The sequence below is a fragment of the Amphiura filiformis genome, chromosome 7 (assembly GCF_039555335.1).
Source record: "Amphiura filiformis chromosome 7, Afil_fr2py, whole genome shotgun sequence".
Classification (NCBI taxonomy): Eukaryota; Metazoa; Echinodermata; class Ophiuroidea; order Amphilepidida; family Amphiuridae; genus Amphiura; species Amphiura filiformis.
This window is the reverse complement of record NC_092634.1, coordinates 71435770-71452137: the sequence shown is the minus strand read 5'-3', so window position 1 is coordinate 71452137 and position 16368 is coordinate 71435770. Positions and strand designations below refer to the sequence as shown.

Genomic DNA, 16368 nt, shown 5'->3' with positions numbered 1-16368 from the left:
ATGCTCACCTGGCACAACCTGCAGATTACGCCCTCTATAATATAGAGGGCGCCCCTAAAGATGGCGCCAAATATTGTTTTCATGCACTAGAGACTTACATCCTTACAGATATGTAAAGGAAACATTTTTATAATCATTTTCAAATTCATATTTGCCTATCTTCCAATAGTACACCTTTTCAGAGAAATACCCATTTAAATGTTAATCAAACGTTATGAAAAAAACGTGTTTATAACACGTTTGAAACGTTTTAAGAATATTTTTGGTGAACGTTCCTTAAGTCGAAATAAAGGTGTAATATTATTAAGAAATAATAAATTTGACTGACAAATTTTTTATTTAAACACACACATATTTCCACAATTGTCTGAAACCGATAATGTCCAATCCCCGTGTGTGTGTGGGGGCGGTACTCAAGTAAACATCTCAAAAAAAGTAACTAACCCCCCTTAAATAATGACCATTATTCAAAAACGGGTGATTGCATTATAAATCTATAAAATGCGTTGGAAGCAGAATTTATTTCTGCACATTTTGACACCTCATTTGTAGCAATTGACTAAATATTGACGTCACAGTGTACATTTAAATCAATGTAGCCCCAGATTTAAAAGTTGCAGTAAATTTTATTGATTTTGCATTCAGCGTAATGGAAGGAAATCTGTGTAATGATATCTGAGTGTTTTTGCATTGTAAAAATTTGTATGTAAGTGCAACTTTCAAATCTGGACCTCACTACATTAAATTTACAGTAACTCCTTTTTGAATAATGGCCATTATTTAAGGGGGGTTAGTTACCTTTTGAGATGTTTATATAAGATATACAGGGATGTACCGCTCTAACGGATCGTTTGTTTGCAAGGAAACCCTAAACATGGGTCCTGGTTTGAGAAAAAAATCCAGAAATATGGGTCCAGATTTAAAACAAAAATGGTCACAAACTGTCAAATCATCCATTTTTATGTTAAAAAATTCCTAAACATGGGTAGGGGTTTTATAGTTCCAGCGGCACACCCTTGTCAAAATGTAATTCGAGTGCCCCCTCCCCCGGACAAACACATTCCAAAAGAAATTTTAGTCGATTTGTAAACACATTTAACTGCTAAACATTGTTTTGAAATTTGATGACATTTGTTTAGGATTTTCAAAAACACATAATGTCTTGGAATTTGACAATGGTGTTTACGTTTAACATGTTTATTTTACAAATCTCTAGTTTAAACTGCAAAAAGTGTTATCTTGCACTACGTTTATAGACGTGTTTTACTACACATGTTTTATGGAATTTGATGCCTTGTGTTTAGGAATTTAACACACGATGTCTTGAAATTTGACAATGGTGTTTAGGAATCAAACATGTTTAGAAACGTGTTTTGATGTGGACGCACCATCGGGTAGATGAGTGCCACTGTTGTAAAAGTGAAGATTCCAAATAAATCTATCTATCTAACGTGGTGCAAGAAAAGTGGTGAATTTCTAAACACGATTTTTTTTATATCTATAAATATACATGTTTATGAAAAACGTTTTCAATATAGACACTGTGTTTTAAGTTTAGTATTTAGTATCAGGCGTTTAAATGTAAATAACCAGGGTGCCAAATAATTCATTTAAATTCGGTCATAGTAAAGACCGGGTACAAACACAAACATTCCCCCCCCCACACACACACCTATGTTACGTCACTTAATAAGCATCGCCTTACGTACAGAAATCCAATGTGACCCGAATCCATTCAGGCTAAAGTCGGAAATTTTGAAAATTGCGTTACTACCATTTAATACTAACTTCCTCAGTGTCTCTTGAATAGGGGGCCTACTTGGTTGCAAACTTAATGCAAAGCTATGAAAAAATGTTTATGTCAATTTTCTTATGTTTTTTAGGCCTATTGTTTGTTTTTTTCTCCTCATTTTTGCCTAGTATTATCTCAGTTTCATTACCGACTTTAAAAAAAAAAAACATAATTAATATTGTCTACATTGCCATTGTGCAGAGTGTTACCCTTACTAAGTGTAACCTAATTTCCCCCCGAAAAAACAATAAACTAATGTTCTTGAAAACCGAAATCGGACGCAAAAACAATTTCACTAACGATGAAGTGTGTTAACTGTATTATAGTTAATATCAGAGAGGCATGACGTTTCCCGATTTTTTTTTTGTAATGAGACCAAGTGATTGTACAGCTTAATTCTAGGAACATGTTCGTATGTTTGTTCTTAGTAAACCTCAGATAACGTCAAAACCAGGGTATATCCGATACACCATCCAGGCATCCAGGCCTACTTATTTAGAGTCAGCCGTTCGGCATATAGTTCTTCATAATAAGTATATTCTCTGTCCACCATCCCTTTAAATACTTGCGCTAAAATTGGCGGAATCTGTTTCATTAGTTCATCTTCAGCGCTGCTACTATCAACAGTCGTAGTCGGTGATTTATGAAATCCTGTGCTTGCAAAGGTTCCATCATGTACTCCAACTGCACGATAGGTGAGTATGGTTTGCTTGGGAACCATCCAGATCTTTGTCATGACGTCATCACCCGCGGGCCAAGTCAGTAGATCTTCTGTGAAGGGGATGCCGATTTCTTTACAGTAAGCTTCCAGCATTTCTTTGGGATTCTCCAGAAGCTCGTCGATATCAATGATCACAGGTCGTGACTCTAAACCTTCAGCTTTCACGTACTTCCATAGTTCATTCAAATACTGAACGGGACGTATTTTGTCGGGAGTAAGCTTGGGGTTTTTAAATGATCCTGTCTTTTGTGCTCTCATAAACCCTTTCAGTTGAGATTTCATGATTTTATTAGGATTACGTATCAAGAAAGTGTGCCGAAATCCCTTCGGGATTTTATCATGTCGCGACTCTCTAAGAATACTTGCTCCCATGTCTTTCACGAAAACCATCTTCTTTCCAGGAAAATCACCTTCTAACTGCTCTTTCAGCCAATCAAAATCTTTGTCACTTGCGTCATATCCACTTTCAATCTTAGCTACTTCGGAAGCGCCTCCGTGCTTTTCCGCCAATTCTCGGTAAGGTTCGGAAAACATCGGATCTTCGACTTGATAGGAGAATTTACCGATCTGTAGATATGGCTCGTGCCAGGCTACGGTATCAGGCACATAAGTCATGCATTTGAGAAATGAAGTGGACACAGTGCGAGGAGTTGTCCAGAGGAAGACCTTGAGAGGACCTGCTTCACCAGCCATTGCGTCTCAACAAATAGGAACCTGAAAAATATCAATAATATTACATAGATTTTTCACCATTTTTTCAGTCTTCATTTTCACTAAATTAAAAAAATATTTTGGCGTATAGAATTAAAACAAAATTCTCTGCCTCCTAAACGACATCAACTGTAGGCCCCTACCATGCACAATTGGGTATCGCGAATCGTTATGATGTGCAGTTAATATTCATTCTTACAGGAGGCCTACTTCAGTTTTTACACAAAAATATTGCATTGAAAATCCTCCCACTCGGCTATTTCAAAAAAGTAATCAGGCTTCCATAGAATGTGCAATAAATTAGCACTAACAATTTTCTTATTCTGACAGCATTCTAGAAACACTTGGAGCATGGCGCAGTGAGGAGAGGTGTCCGAACTTCCGTGTCCCGATAAATTCCATTTGAAATCCACGCACCCATTATGGAAGACATGACCATAATCTCCCACATGCACACATAGGTGCATATTTCAAATCGAGTCACCCATTAATAGGTATCATAAACCCATTTGAAATTCACTTCCTTATGTGGCAGATTTAATAAGGCCATGTCTTTCACAGGGGAGGGGGTGTATGAATTTCAACTGGAATTGCCCATAGCACTATCGTTTACTTTATAATTGAGAGTAACTTGAGAACTACTTAATTATTTTTTGCAACTTTTAAAAATTACAGAACAGTTAAATGTTGGCATACCATTCAAATGAAACTTAAAGTTGGCTTTCAAATTTGGTTGCACCGTGGCCATTTTTTAGATAATTATTATTATATAGGATGCACAGTATACGCCATAGCATCGAAATGTCTATAGTGTGTCATTTCTCCTACTCTGTTCCGACTCAGGCATGCAGTGTAAATATAACAGCGCAACTGTGTTTAAGTTTATTATTATATAGCAAATACTTGAATAGCAAAATTACATAAGAGCTATTTGCTATTACACATACACGTCGAAAAAGTATATCATCTCGTAAAATATGCTAGTTTAAGAATAACTAGACACCGCAAAAACGGTGTACAGAAATTTACATACTAATTTTTCTAAACGCATTTTGTAAGCACTTTGTAAATACGTTTAAACCTTTAAACATGTTTGCAGTTCTATAAATTATCATTCTGTTGTTTTATGCATTCCAGCCCTACAGCAGCATCAAGTTTAATTATTAAAATTAAATTAAACAACTCGTGTTTTAGATAATTATAATGCCTCGAACATTCGTGTTTTCTAAAATGAAGCATAAAACTATTATTGTAGGGGGACTATTATCATTATATGAGGGGGGCCGGGGGGGCGGAGTGTTCCAACAAAATTATGAAAGAGAACATCAGGAAGGCACAGGAAAAGAAAAGGAGCCCGTTTTCCACCACAATTCACCCGATCATGGTTCAAAATAGTGTGAAAATTGTTGTGCTCCTTATCCCAATGTCCCAAATAAAGCCTTTTTTGGAAGCTCGAAGATCTTGAATAAAAATAGTCTACATAACCGGTCAATGATGCAACCGGATCTTTTTTCATTACTAGCTACGTATTCATGTTATAATGCATGCTTGAAATCATTTGATCCTGGGAATGGATTATAATCTTCGGAATCTTTTATTATTCACCCTTATATGCGGCACGGCATATAGGCCTATATTAAAATCTTCGAAAAGCAGGAAGTGAAAATTCTAAAATAGACTGATCTTCTCAGCACGCTCAGTGACGTTACGACGCCTAGATCCCAAATACCAAAAAAATAACGAATTTAATATGCTCAATCAAATCACCGAGATAATAAAAAAATAGGCACATTTTGAATCCCGGCTGGCAGGCCGGCTATAATTCCACACAGTTGAATCTTAAAGTGCCGTACTATTACGCTGACTTTCGTATTCGGCGAGGAGGACGATTTCGACCTCCTGGTTTGTTTACAAACAGAGAGGTAGACAAAAACCGTTCCGCTTGTCCAAACACTCAAGTATCAGAAGGATGGTCCACAATAGCGTGATTCACGTAACCTGCATAGGGATTAAAAAGCTGGCACGTAGAACCATGTGCTTCTATTGTCCAATTTGCCATCAAGATTTCATATGGAAACAGTTCAGACCCAGTACACGATCATGTCAGAAATTAATATTTTGTTCTGGGTCTGATTATTCGGACTAAGTTGTCTCTGATCATGAGCCCCGGGTAATGAGCAACAACAAGATGTAATTGGAATTACTATAACTTTAAATAAAAATATGTTTTCTTCTTATCAACAAAAATTATAGTATTATACATAATACGTACAGTTAGACTTACCGAGCTTTGATTAATACTGAGCTAATAATTCCACCAGCAGTACCGTGCACTACCAACCACCAATTATCAGCTTTTAGTAAGATGGCCGGCTGCGGAGTTTATGTGAGTACAGGTAGGGGTGTGCGACGTGCGTTAATGGATGAAACCACTGAACTATGAAAGTAATGTGAGCTTTGTTGACATTTCCCGTAGGCGTGTTAGACTTGCTTCAAGTCCTTTGGCGTCCATAGTTAGTGAATGTATAATGGACTAAGCTTTGCCACATCTTCCAAAAATGTCTGTTTCAAAATTTGAAGTTATTCTTTCAAAATAATTATTTACCATCATAACTTTGTAAAAATCTACAAATTTGACATTTGAATCATGTTTGAATTGTTAGGCCAGATAGTGTCATAGTGGACTTTCTTATCTTACTTTACCCCAGGCATACTGTGCACTGCAGGGGTAGTGTTTGAGAGAAAATGCTAATGTCCACAAGGCACACTTCCTCCCTAGGCAGCGCCAAGTGGCACAAAAAATCTGACCTGACTAAAAATTTGAGAGAGTCCAGTACCCGGGGGGGCACTTCCATAGTGGATACGCCTCATGTGCCTCGGGAATGACCCCCTTTTTCAAACCGGCTTGTACCCAATGACCCCCTTTTTTGTGTTATGGTCCTACCTATTACCCAATGACCCCCTTTAAAAAAATCCATGTACTCAATGACCCCCTTTTTCTATTTCCTGCTATACCCAATGACCCCCCTTTCAATTCCCAAATTTAGGTGGTATTTGTGTTCTCCTCCAGAAATAATGAGATTTTTCACATTTCCAAGGTGGCCAAGATGTTTTTACGCAGTTTGGCACTTATTTATGTGTACTTAATGATACTCTTTTGGCAATCCTGTACTCAATGACCCCCATTTTACTTTTTGTTACCCCAATGACCATCCTTTTTTCACAGTTTCATACCGAATGACCCCATTTTTATTCAGGTTGTGTACTGAATGACCCCATATTTTTGTATTGTACATTTGACCGAATGCCCCTACTTTTAACATGGCCGAGGCACATCCCTGCCATTTCAGATAGGGAGTGCCCCCCCCCCGGGGTCCAGTATATGATACTTCTACCACTGATTATACATGGGTCCTATGAAGAGCATGAATAGAGAAAAAGCAAAGGAGGAAGCCTTGATCAAGGCTATAGGCGTGTATGAGCTGCTGCCACGTATTAGAAAAGCTTAGAAATAGTGATATTATTTGCAAATCTTTCGAGGCGCGAGGTCAAGATACTTTACGTAGGCCTATATATGAGATTTCATTTTAAGCAAAATGAAATTGTTACCCCGGGAATTGTTATTGATTAAATAACATTCAATAGGCCTACATGTATGTAGCCTAATTATCATCTTTGTTATTGCCCAACCAAGAGTTAAGGGCCTATTCAGTGATTGACTCATCCGGAGGATATCATCAACAATCAGATACTATAGTAATTATATAAGCCTATAGTTTGCTAGCGGTTAAGCCGAAAGCCGTGGATTTAAGGGATCTGGAATGAGCGTTTTGAGCGTTTCGACACTTTTTTGTGGGACATGAGAGCACATCAGACATATCGAATTGCATAATGAATACGAAGAATGTCTTTCTGATATCAAATAATTTTCATTTTTTAAATTCACGATATAATACAAATTTTATGACAAATTATTAAAATTTGATATTTTTCACATTTTTGATATATAACAGTCCTCGAAGTATATTTTATAAATCAAATGATATATTCTTAAAGTGTATGTAGCTGGGAGGAAAAGCCGACGATCAATTGAAAATTTTGACCTTTCATATTGAAGATATGGATTTTTTCCCCAAAAGACCTAATTTTTTTGGTGTTTTGGAAAAAAAATCCTTATCTTCAATACTAAAGGTCAAAATTTTCAATTGATCGTCGGCTTTTCATCCCACCTACATACACTTTAAGTACATATCATCAGATTTATAAAGTTTACTTCGAGTAGGCCTACTGTTAAATATCAAATTTTAATCATTTGCCATAAAATGTGTATTACATTGCGAATTTCAAAAAATTATTTGATATCAGAAGGACATTCTTCGTATTCAGAATGCAATTCGATATCTGATGTGCTCTAATGTCCCACAATAAATACTGTCCAAACGTTCATACCCCATCCCTTAAAGGGAAATAAGATATAGCTACAGTGGGGCTTCAACTTTGTAAATACCGCTGTTTTCCTGTTGTTTTGTCTTTTTTTTTCCTTCTTCTTCTTTTTTTTTTTTTGCGAGCATTGGTCTCCACTGAAAAACCACCCATCGAGACCAAAATCCCTGAAAAGGTCCCAGGGGGCCCACTCAAGTATGATAGTGTACGCATGCGTGACCATTTTTTTTAAACACCCCCTAAACGAGTTTTACCCTACCAGAAAATTTAGCCCCTTAATAAGTTAATTTAATATAGAATTTACCCCCTAATGAGTTTTTGGCTAGTAAAAAAAAAAAAATGTACCCCTTTTGGACTCGTAATTTACCAATAATTTGAAAAGGTACCCCGAACAAGTTGTTCGGTTTCTCTTGACAATCAGTGTTTTTAGACCCTAAAATGCGTCACGCGCGTAACTTGCCTTGCCTAAAAAAACACCCCATTTTACTTTTTTTTTTGGTCAGGCATGCGTACAGACTATTTATATGAGTGCCCCCCGGGAAAAGGTAAGCCCGAAAGCTTTCTTTTTTCATAAAGTCACAGTTAGAATTAAGTAAGGGGTTATGGAATAGTGATTAATAATAATAATAATATTTATTTCAATTGCCACAAATTCATCGGACCAATAGGCCTATTTTTAAGACATGATTAACATCATTGAGAGACGTATATCGTAGTAGTTATGCCCGGCGCAAGGGATTTATAAGTGGTGCGGCGCTAGAAATATACTATCCAATTCGAGCGTAGTGAGCGACGCGAGCGGAGCGTGTAACGGCGTGGGGTGCAGGGGCCCGCTAAAGGGCCCGTGAAATTTTTTTTGTTTCTGGATGCGCTTAGAGGCCATTTCCTGTTGTTTTTTAAACAAAATTGTGGATATTCTAGACCGTAGTTAACACCAAAATACTAGGTCCCGGTTGCGCGAGAATCACGAAAAAAAAAATCACTCTATTATAATTTCCCCCAATTTGCAATGGTAAATATGCAGATTAAGAACTTCACATTATAAAACCCGGGAAAGGGGGGGGGTGCCGCTTAGAATTTGAAAGTAGACCCATCAATATATACAAGGTGTCAAGGGCGGATCCAGGACTGCTTCCCCGGGGTGCTTTAAAATAAAATATCGTAAATGTAAAAAAATGTATCCTACATGAAGCGAGCATCGTATCGCAGGGTGGTGTCTGAGGGGGGATGTGCCCCCCTGAGAAGTAAGAAACTTTTTGCAAAATGAAGACCTAATTGAAGCGATTTGGTGGACCATTTTGTCTTTATTAGTGTGTAAAATTTTAGTTTGAAAAAACCGACAATTTGTGAAATGACATGGCATGAAGCCTTTCGTGGACAAGTTTTCCCTATTGTTGTAGGCCTATGTTTAAATTTTAGTTAGAACATGTTGAAAAAGCCGAAAATATTTGTGAATGACGGCCCGTCCATATGAAGCCTTTCGTGAACAAGTTTTCCCTATTATTGTCGTCTAGTGACTTTGGTGACAAAATGTGAAAAGTAATTTGCACCGTGCTTTTGGTACGAGGACCCGTCTTCAAGTAATGCCTAAAATAATCAGGCCTATATTATAGGGCCTACTTCCGATCGATGTGCGGTCTTTTAGGCATGGACCTACTCAATTACGTGCAATTTAACTTTTCTCTCCTCCCTTTCTCCTTTTTTTAATAGCTTTTTCCCCCTTTCTCTTCTCTCATTTCCTCTTTTGTGGGGGGGGGGGGGGGGAAGGAGGGCCCCCCTCCTAAACCGGGCCTGGTGTAAAGTTATGCCCAATACGGGGGCCCCCTGTGTTGGAAGGGGCAGCGCCCCCTTGCCTAGGGAAATTTTGCATTTCTGAACTCAATTCGCCCGATTTGGTGCATACTTTTCCTTTCTTTCTCTTTTCTTTCTTTCTTTCTTTCTTTCTTTTTCTTTCTTTCTTTCTTTCTTTCTTCCTTTTCTCTCTCTCTCTTTTTTTTTTTTTTTTGCTTTGCTCAAAACTGGTGCGGCGATCGCCTGACCTGTCGCATAGGTTGCGCCGGCCCTGAGTTTGAAAGGTTAGGACAAGTATTATGGGAAACGGGTGTTGGGTAATTAGAGATAGGCCTATCACGAGAACCGTCCAACCCGAGAACCGCGAAATCTATATAATAATAATAATAATAATAATAATAAATACAAGATACACATTAATAATTAAAACATTAGAAAAAAAAGTGAAACTCTCTAAGACTCTCAAAACCCATGGTTTGTTTGGTGGAACCTCAAGCATGATTGATCATAGATGGCTGCCATGGAAAATATCTCCATCATGTCCAAGGTTAAATACCACTAATTATGTATTACACGTGTTTCAATGGGAAAATGTCTAATTTCGGGTGGAATTTTCTCATATTCAGAACTCTCACAGTTCAATGCCACCAATATCAGGTGAAACTATATGATTTAGATTCCAAATGATCAAAAATTCAACATAGGTTGACCTGAGACTTTTCTTGTTTTAACGCACTGAACCGTAAACACCTTAAAATGACAGTGCGCGCTCGAAGCTGAAAGTTAAAATTATGATAAGGCGACTATTTACTAATAAAAATTCCTTTAAAAGGAATAGGGTGGGCAAATGAAAAATTGTCAAGAGAAATGAAAGAATGAGTAAGTCAAGTTCACAATAAATAAAAATTCCTTTAAAAGGAATAGGGCGAGCAAATGAATTGTCAAGATAAAGGTGTAGTTCCATATTGATAAGTCCAAGTAAAATAAAAAACATGTTTCACGTCCAGGTTTTTGAAAAAAAGGAGTAGGAGGGGCCTTTTTATTTTGTATCGCAGAATCGATGTAAATACCCATATTTAAAGCTATTTTAGCGTGCACAATAATGCCTGCAAAAAGGAGGAGGCCTCTTTTTATTTGTTGTTCTGAGGGGTAGGCCCCCTCTAATGATCTCGAAACCTTCCAAATTGTTTCTTGTATATTGAGAAGGCTATAGAAAGCATCTCAACTCCCTAGACATAATTTTTGTAAAGTTATAACTGAATTGCAAAATATAAAAATATAATTGAAGAAACCTCCAAAAAGGAGGGAGGGGAAGTGAAACATGTTTATTTTTGTATTTGGCCTATGCAGTATTACTTCGATTATCACTTGTCATCATTAGCAGAGGAGTGAAATTTTGATTGAAAGATTAAACTAAGGGACGCACCATTTGATACTGAGAGGGGGGGTAGGAAGTTGGGGTCGGGGAAAGTTTTTTTATTTTTATAGTTGGTGGGGAAAGTTTTTTTTGCTCATGAAGTGGGTGAATTTTTTTTTTTTTTTGAAAAACTTCCTACCCCACCCTGAGAATCTAATGGTGCATCCCTAAGAAGGTTTGTGTTTGAAGTTATATAAATAACGAACTAAAAGCAATCGAATTAGGACAACAAAATAAAAAAATAAAAACCCACACCATAGGACTGTACGGTAAAACATGTACCAACAGGCTACTTTTTAGTCACCCACCTTTGTAGGACTACACAACAAAATAGCCCTCCACCATAGGACTTTGCGGTAAAATATTTAGAGGAGTATGCCAATTAAGGCCAAGTAAAAAAAATGTATATGTCCGGACTTTTTCAAAAATTGGTGAGGGAGGTCCTTATTATTTGTTATCGTGTTATTGTTTTACCATTCATTTCTGTGTTAAATTGCAATGGCAAATGTTTGTCAACACATCATAAAATCGGGGAGGCCCCTAATATTTTTGTTATTTCCCCAAAGCCCTACCCCTAGCTTGAAGAAAGTGTTTGCAATGTGTTTATAAATGATAACCAAGAACTTCTAAACATGTCATTTCATCACAACAATTTTATAAACAAAGTAAGGAAGCAAATAGGAAAAATAACTAAAATATTTGAAAATCTCCAAAAATCGGAGAGGGCGGGGACGATATACACGTTATTTATTTTACTTGGCCTAAACAATGAATCACCACTCATGACTCGAGGTCAAAACCATTATGTAAATAAGATAATGTTTGCATGCGATGTCAAACAAGGAAATGTTGACATAAATTAATTGACTGTTTGGTTTTCACGATGCTATTAATTTAGCCCAAAGATTAGGAAAACTAGCAAAACTGGTGAACTGGTACTGTTCAAATAAAAACATCTGCAAATCTTGCTGCAATTTCCAAATAGTATTTCTATTACTTAAATAATTATTTTTGTTATTTCTTTTAATACAAACACATTACTGCCTATGACGACTTTATCGTATTACTTACATATCAAAATCAAGTAATAATTACAAAACTCGCCGTAAACTATCACCTCTGTGGGTGTTTGGGATATAACCGGCACGAATATTTTCTCAACACTGCGGCATGTGAAAAAGTAGGTCAATAGTCATAGAATACGGGGTGCGGCACGCCGCACCCACCCAAAACCGAAGCCGTGCGTATGAATTTTGGTACTATTACATCAAAATGTCATATAATGAGAGAAAATGTACCATTTTGAAGCATCAAACTCTAAAAAGTACTTTTTGGCTATATAACTTGATCAATTTCAGCGATTTTAATGCAGTCTTTTCGAACAAATAGTTCCTCATCGTATTTCAATGTATCCCCCAAGCCTATTAGTGGAATCATAATAGTTTAACCCCAAGAGCTGAACAATATGTGCAATATTTCAAATGAATAGCGGAAGTCTTAAACATTGTTCAATCTTTTAAGGTCAGCACATTTTATCTTCAAAATGATTATATTTCATCATGATAAGAGATGTAGGTTTTTTTTCTAATTATTTGATTGTACATTTTTTCAATTTAACTACTTTTTGTAAACAGGCAATACTATCGCATAACTGCGACTTGTACGGCTCATTTGTCAACAATTACGGTATAATAACATCATATGCTGATAAATTAATTGTCTGTTATTATATTTCTTTTTAAACGGGCCTTTTCATGCCATATAACATGACATATAACTTATATGTACATAATTATTATTATTATCATGTTATTCCTATTATTAGGATTGTTACTATTGTTATTATATTAGTTATTTATTACCATGATTTATATTATTATCATTATCACTATTATTGCTTCTGCTTATCATTATTGAATTACATTTGTACATTGTATTATTGATTGGTGATTGGCAAAATAAAATATGAATGAATGAATGAATGAATAATAGGTGGTACCAACATAAAAACACAAAATTTGTATGTATAATTCAATTATTTAATTCACAATTTTTCATCATTTTTTCACAATTATCCCCTGTTTTCTGTCACCCTGGGTACAACATTGTCTATGGTTAACCCTATTTATTTTCGCCAACACCTTCCGTCTACCGACGGCCTTACATGAACCGACGGCCACGCTGGTTTAATATAATAATAACCCATGATTAAATAGTAGTGTTCAACTGTAAAAATCCGAAGGAATCGCATGGGTGACCGCTAGTATACATTATATTACATCATCTTGTATTTTGTGAGCTCGCTGGAGGTTAAGCAAAACTTCTGACAGGAAACATTACCCAACTCTGGAAAATCCGGTGACTGAAGAGATGATACACTTAATCATTCAGCCATCTAGACTTGCTCCAAGTCCTCAGATTTTCTGTAGATGATGCATTTTTCTAGTTGATCATATTAATCCAATACATTGGCCTAAATAGAGTATCAATCAGTGTTGTTAATTTACCGGTAAATTAAAAATGGTGGTAAATTACCGGTAAATTACCGGTAAAAAAAGGTAAAATAAGTAAATTACAAAAGAGCTAAAATATGACCAACAAAAATTCAATTCTTTTAATATTATAAGCTACATAGATACTATAGTACACAGTCCTGTTTTGTAGAATATACCTCTCCAGATGAAGATCATCTTCATAAACAAAGATGAAGTTGAAAGAAGTGAATCAAAAGTCATGTAGTATTTACGTACATTTTTAGAAAGTGTTTTCATGTTTTCTCTCATAAACAGACACACAGAGCCTGTGTAGACCACTCGGCAGTCCGGCGCTATAATACTCCCTATTCCTATTCTACTGAAGATAGCTATATTGATCTGCTATCTACAGAAGATAGCTATATTAATCGGCTATCTACTGAAAATAGCTATATTGATCTGCTATCTACTGAAGATAGCTATATTGATATGTTATCTACTAAAGATAGCTATTATATTAACCTGCTTTCTACTGAAGATAGCGATAGTAATCTGCTATCTGCTGAAAATAGCTATATTGATCTGCAATATACTGGAGATAGCTATACTATTGATCTGCTATCTACTGAAGACAGCTATATATTAACCTGTTATCTACTGAAGATAACTATATTAATCTGCTATCTACTGAAAATAGCTGTATCTGCTTTCCACTGAAGATAGCTATATTGATCTGCTATCTACAGAAGATAACTATATTGATCTGCTATCTACTGAAGATAGCTACATTGATCTGCTATCTACTGAAGATAGCTATATATTAACCTGCTATCTACTGAAGATAACTATATTAATCTGCTATCTACTGACAATAGTTATATTGATCTGCTATACTGAAGATAGTTATATAGTTATATCCATTTGCTATCTACAGAAGATAGCTATTATTGATCTGCTATCTACTGAAGTTAGGCCCTTATTTTGACCTATTATCTACTGAAGATAACTATATTAATCTGCTATGTACTGACGATAGTTATATTGATCTGCTATCTACTGAAGATAGTTATATTCATTTGCTATCTACAGAAGATAGCTATATTGATCTGCTATCTACTGAAGATAGCTATATATTAACCTGCTATCTGCTGAAAATAGCGATATTAATCTGATATCAACTGAAGATAGCTATATTGATATGCTTTCTACTGAAGATAGCTATATTAATCTGCTATCTACTGATACTGAAGATAGATATATTGATCTGAAGATAGCTATATTGATCTGAAGATAGCTATATTAATCTAAATTAGTTATATTGATCTGCTATCTCACTGAAATCCCTCTGGCTATTTTGGCCATTTAAATTGTGGTGGGGAATTTCGCGCTAAATTTGGAGCGAAATTGTGTAATATTTTTCGGCGTGATTCGTGTGAGGAAAACTGTCGATTTTATCTTTGTTTGAGCCAATCAAGCCAAATCATTCGGCACATACCGGGTATGTAATTTTGTTTCCACTTTTCATGAATATGTTATTGGTTTTATCCGATTGTACTTCTGATGAAAATAAAAGGCTGTATTTTGTGACTATTGTCATTCAATTTCGGCAATGTTTACGTCCGAAATGTCATTTCCTGGATGGTTGCGCACCACGTAGCCAGTGGCAATAGAAGTTCATACATACACATGAGGGTTATACATTAAATACGTTTTTTGCTATATATTTCAGTTCCCGATATATCTGACCATCTATAATCGTTTCGATACTTTCTGGGTTGAAAACAAAAATCTCATAATGCTATGTTTAGCCTTTTTTAACATAAAAATAACACATTTTGTAAAGATAAGATGGAGTGGCCATGTTCTACATATAAATAGCTAGACTGCCCCACAGTCTGGGTTCCATCTGTGGGTAAATAATTAGAGCTAAAACCACCTTCTCCTTCACTCCAAAGATTAAAACAATACACCACTAAACCCTAATTATAAACGACAACAAAGTTATAGTGCTCCTAGAGCACTGTGTGTCGACGAAAACTCAATTAATCTACAGACCAACTTGTTTATTTTTTTATAATAGCTCTCCTAAACCCATAGACTGTCCCACAGTCTGGGTTCCATCTGTGGGTAAATAATTAGAGCTAAAACCACCTTCTCCTTCACTCCAAAGATTAAAACAACACACCACTAAACCCTAATTATAAACGACAACAAAGTTATAGTGCTCCTAGAGCACTGTGTGTCGACGAAAACTCAATTAATCTACAGACCAACTTGTTTATTTTTTTTATAATAGCTCTCCTAAACCCAGACTGTTCCGCTTTGATAGTAAACTCCCTTCCAAATAATTATCAAGCTATGTACGTGACTGTGGCGTCAATTATGATAGCCCCGCCTCATTGTCAATTCAAATTAAAAACCTCGCGTCGAGGTTTTGCCAAGTTTTAAAAATAACGGTTACTTAATGAAATAACGGTTAGTTCATGAAAAAGAAGAAGTGAAATTTAGCAAAACGCGACGAGGTTTATTTGCCCGTAAGAGAGCTCTATTGTTCCGCTATTGTATCCGCTATTGTATCCACTATTGTATTCTATTCATAAAAGCTACTGCAAGAATCGCGGCAATCCCTGATATTGCTGGTGTCTACCGCCGGCGTTTCGTATTTATTAACATTCAAAATGATCCGATACTCTTTCATTTATAGACTTATTCCCACCTTTTATATAATATTCAGAAATTGCAATTATGAAAACTACAAACTTTGAAAGTGAAAATATATTACCATCGAAAATATATCATACTTAAATTCTATAGAATCTATAGAGGCATTGCATGTGAAGTATCATCCCGTAAATATGGCAGACTACTCAAATGCATTCAACAAAAGCATGATTGCAATCTACCGTGACAGTTCGTCTCACACACATAACCCTGCACTACGATCAAATAGGTTGATGACAACATTTGATTGAATGGACTGTACTCCGCCATAACTACGGTGAAGGACACCGGTTCAAAT

The 16368-nt window shown here is 36.1% G+C and overlaps 1 protein-coding gene across 1 annotated transcript; it reads right to left on the bottom strand.

The window, feature by feature from the left end:
- Positions 1-1241: 1241 nt before the first annotated feature.
- On the bottom strand, positions 1242-5657 carry LOC140157574 (uncharacterized). Its single transcript, XM_072180813.1, has 2 exons — positions 5509-5657; positions 1242-3227 (listed from the first exon to the last, which is right to left on the bottom strand). The coding sequence occupies exon 2, from the start codon at positions 3204-3206 to the stop codon at positions 2280-2282; it is 927 nt and encodes a 308-aa protein (XP_072036914.1). The 5' UTR covers positions 3207-3227; positions 5509-5657; the 3' UTR covers positions 1242-2279.
- Between the last annotated feature and the right edge of the window lie 10711 nt (positions 5658-16368).

Coding starts and splice junctions, on each gene's coding strand:
- LOC140157574 (XM_072180813.1), bottom strand. CDS start 3,206: ATGGCTGGTGAAGCAGGTCCTCTCAAGGTCTTCCTCTGGACAACTCCT.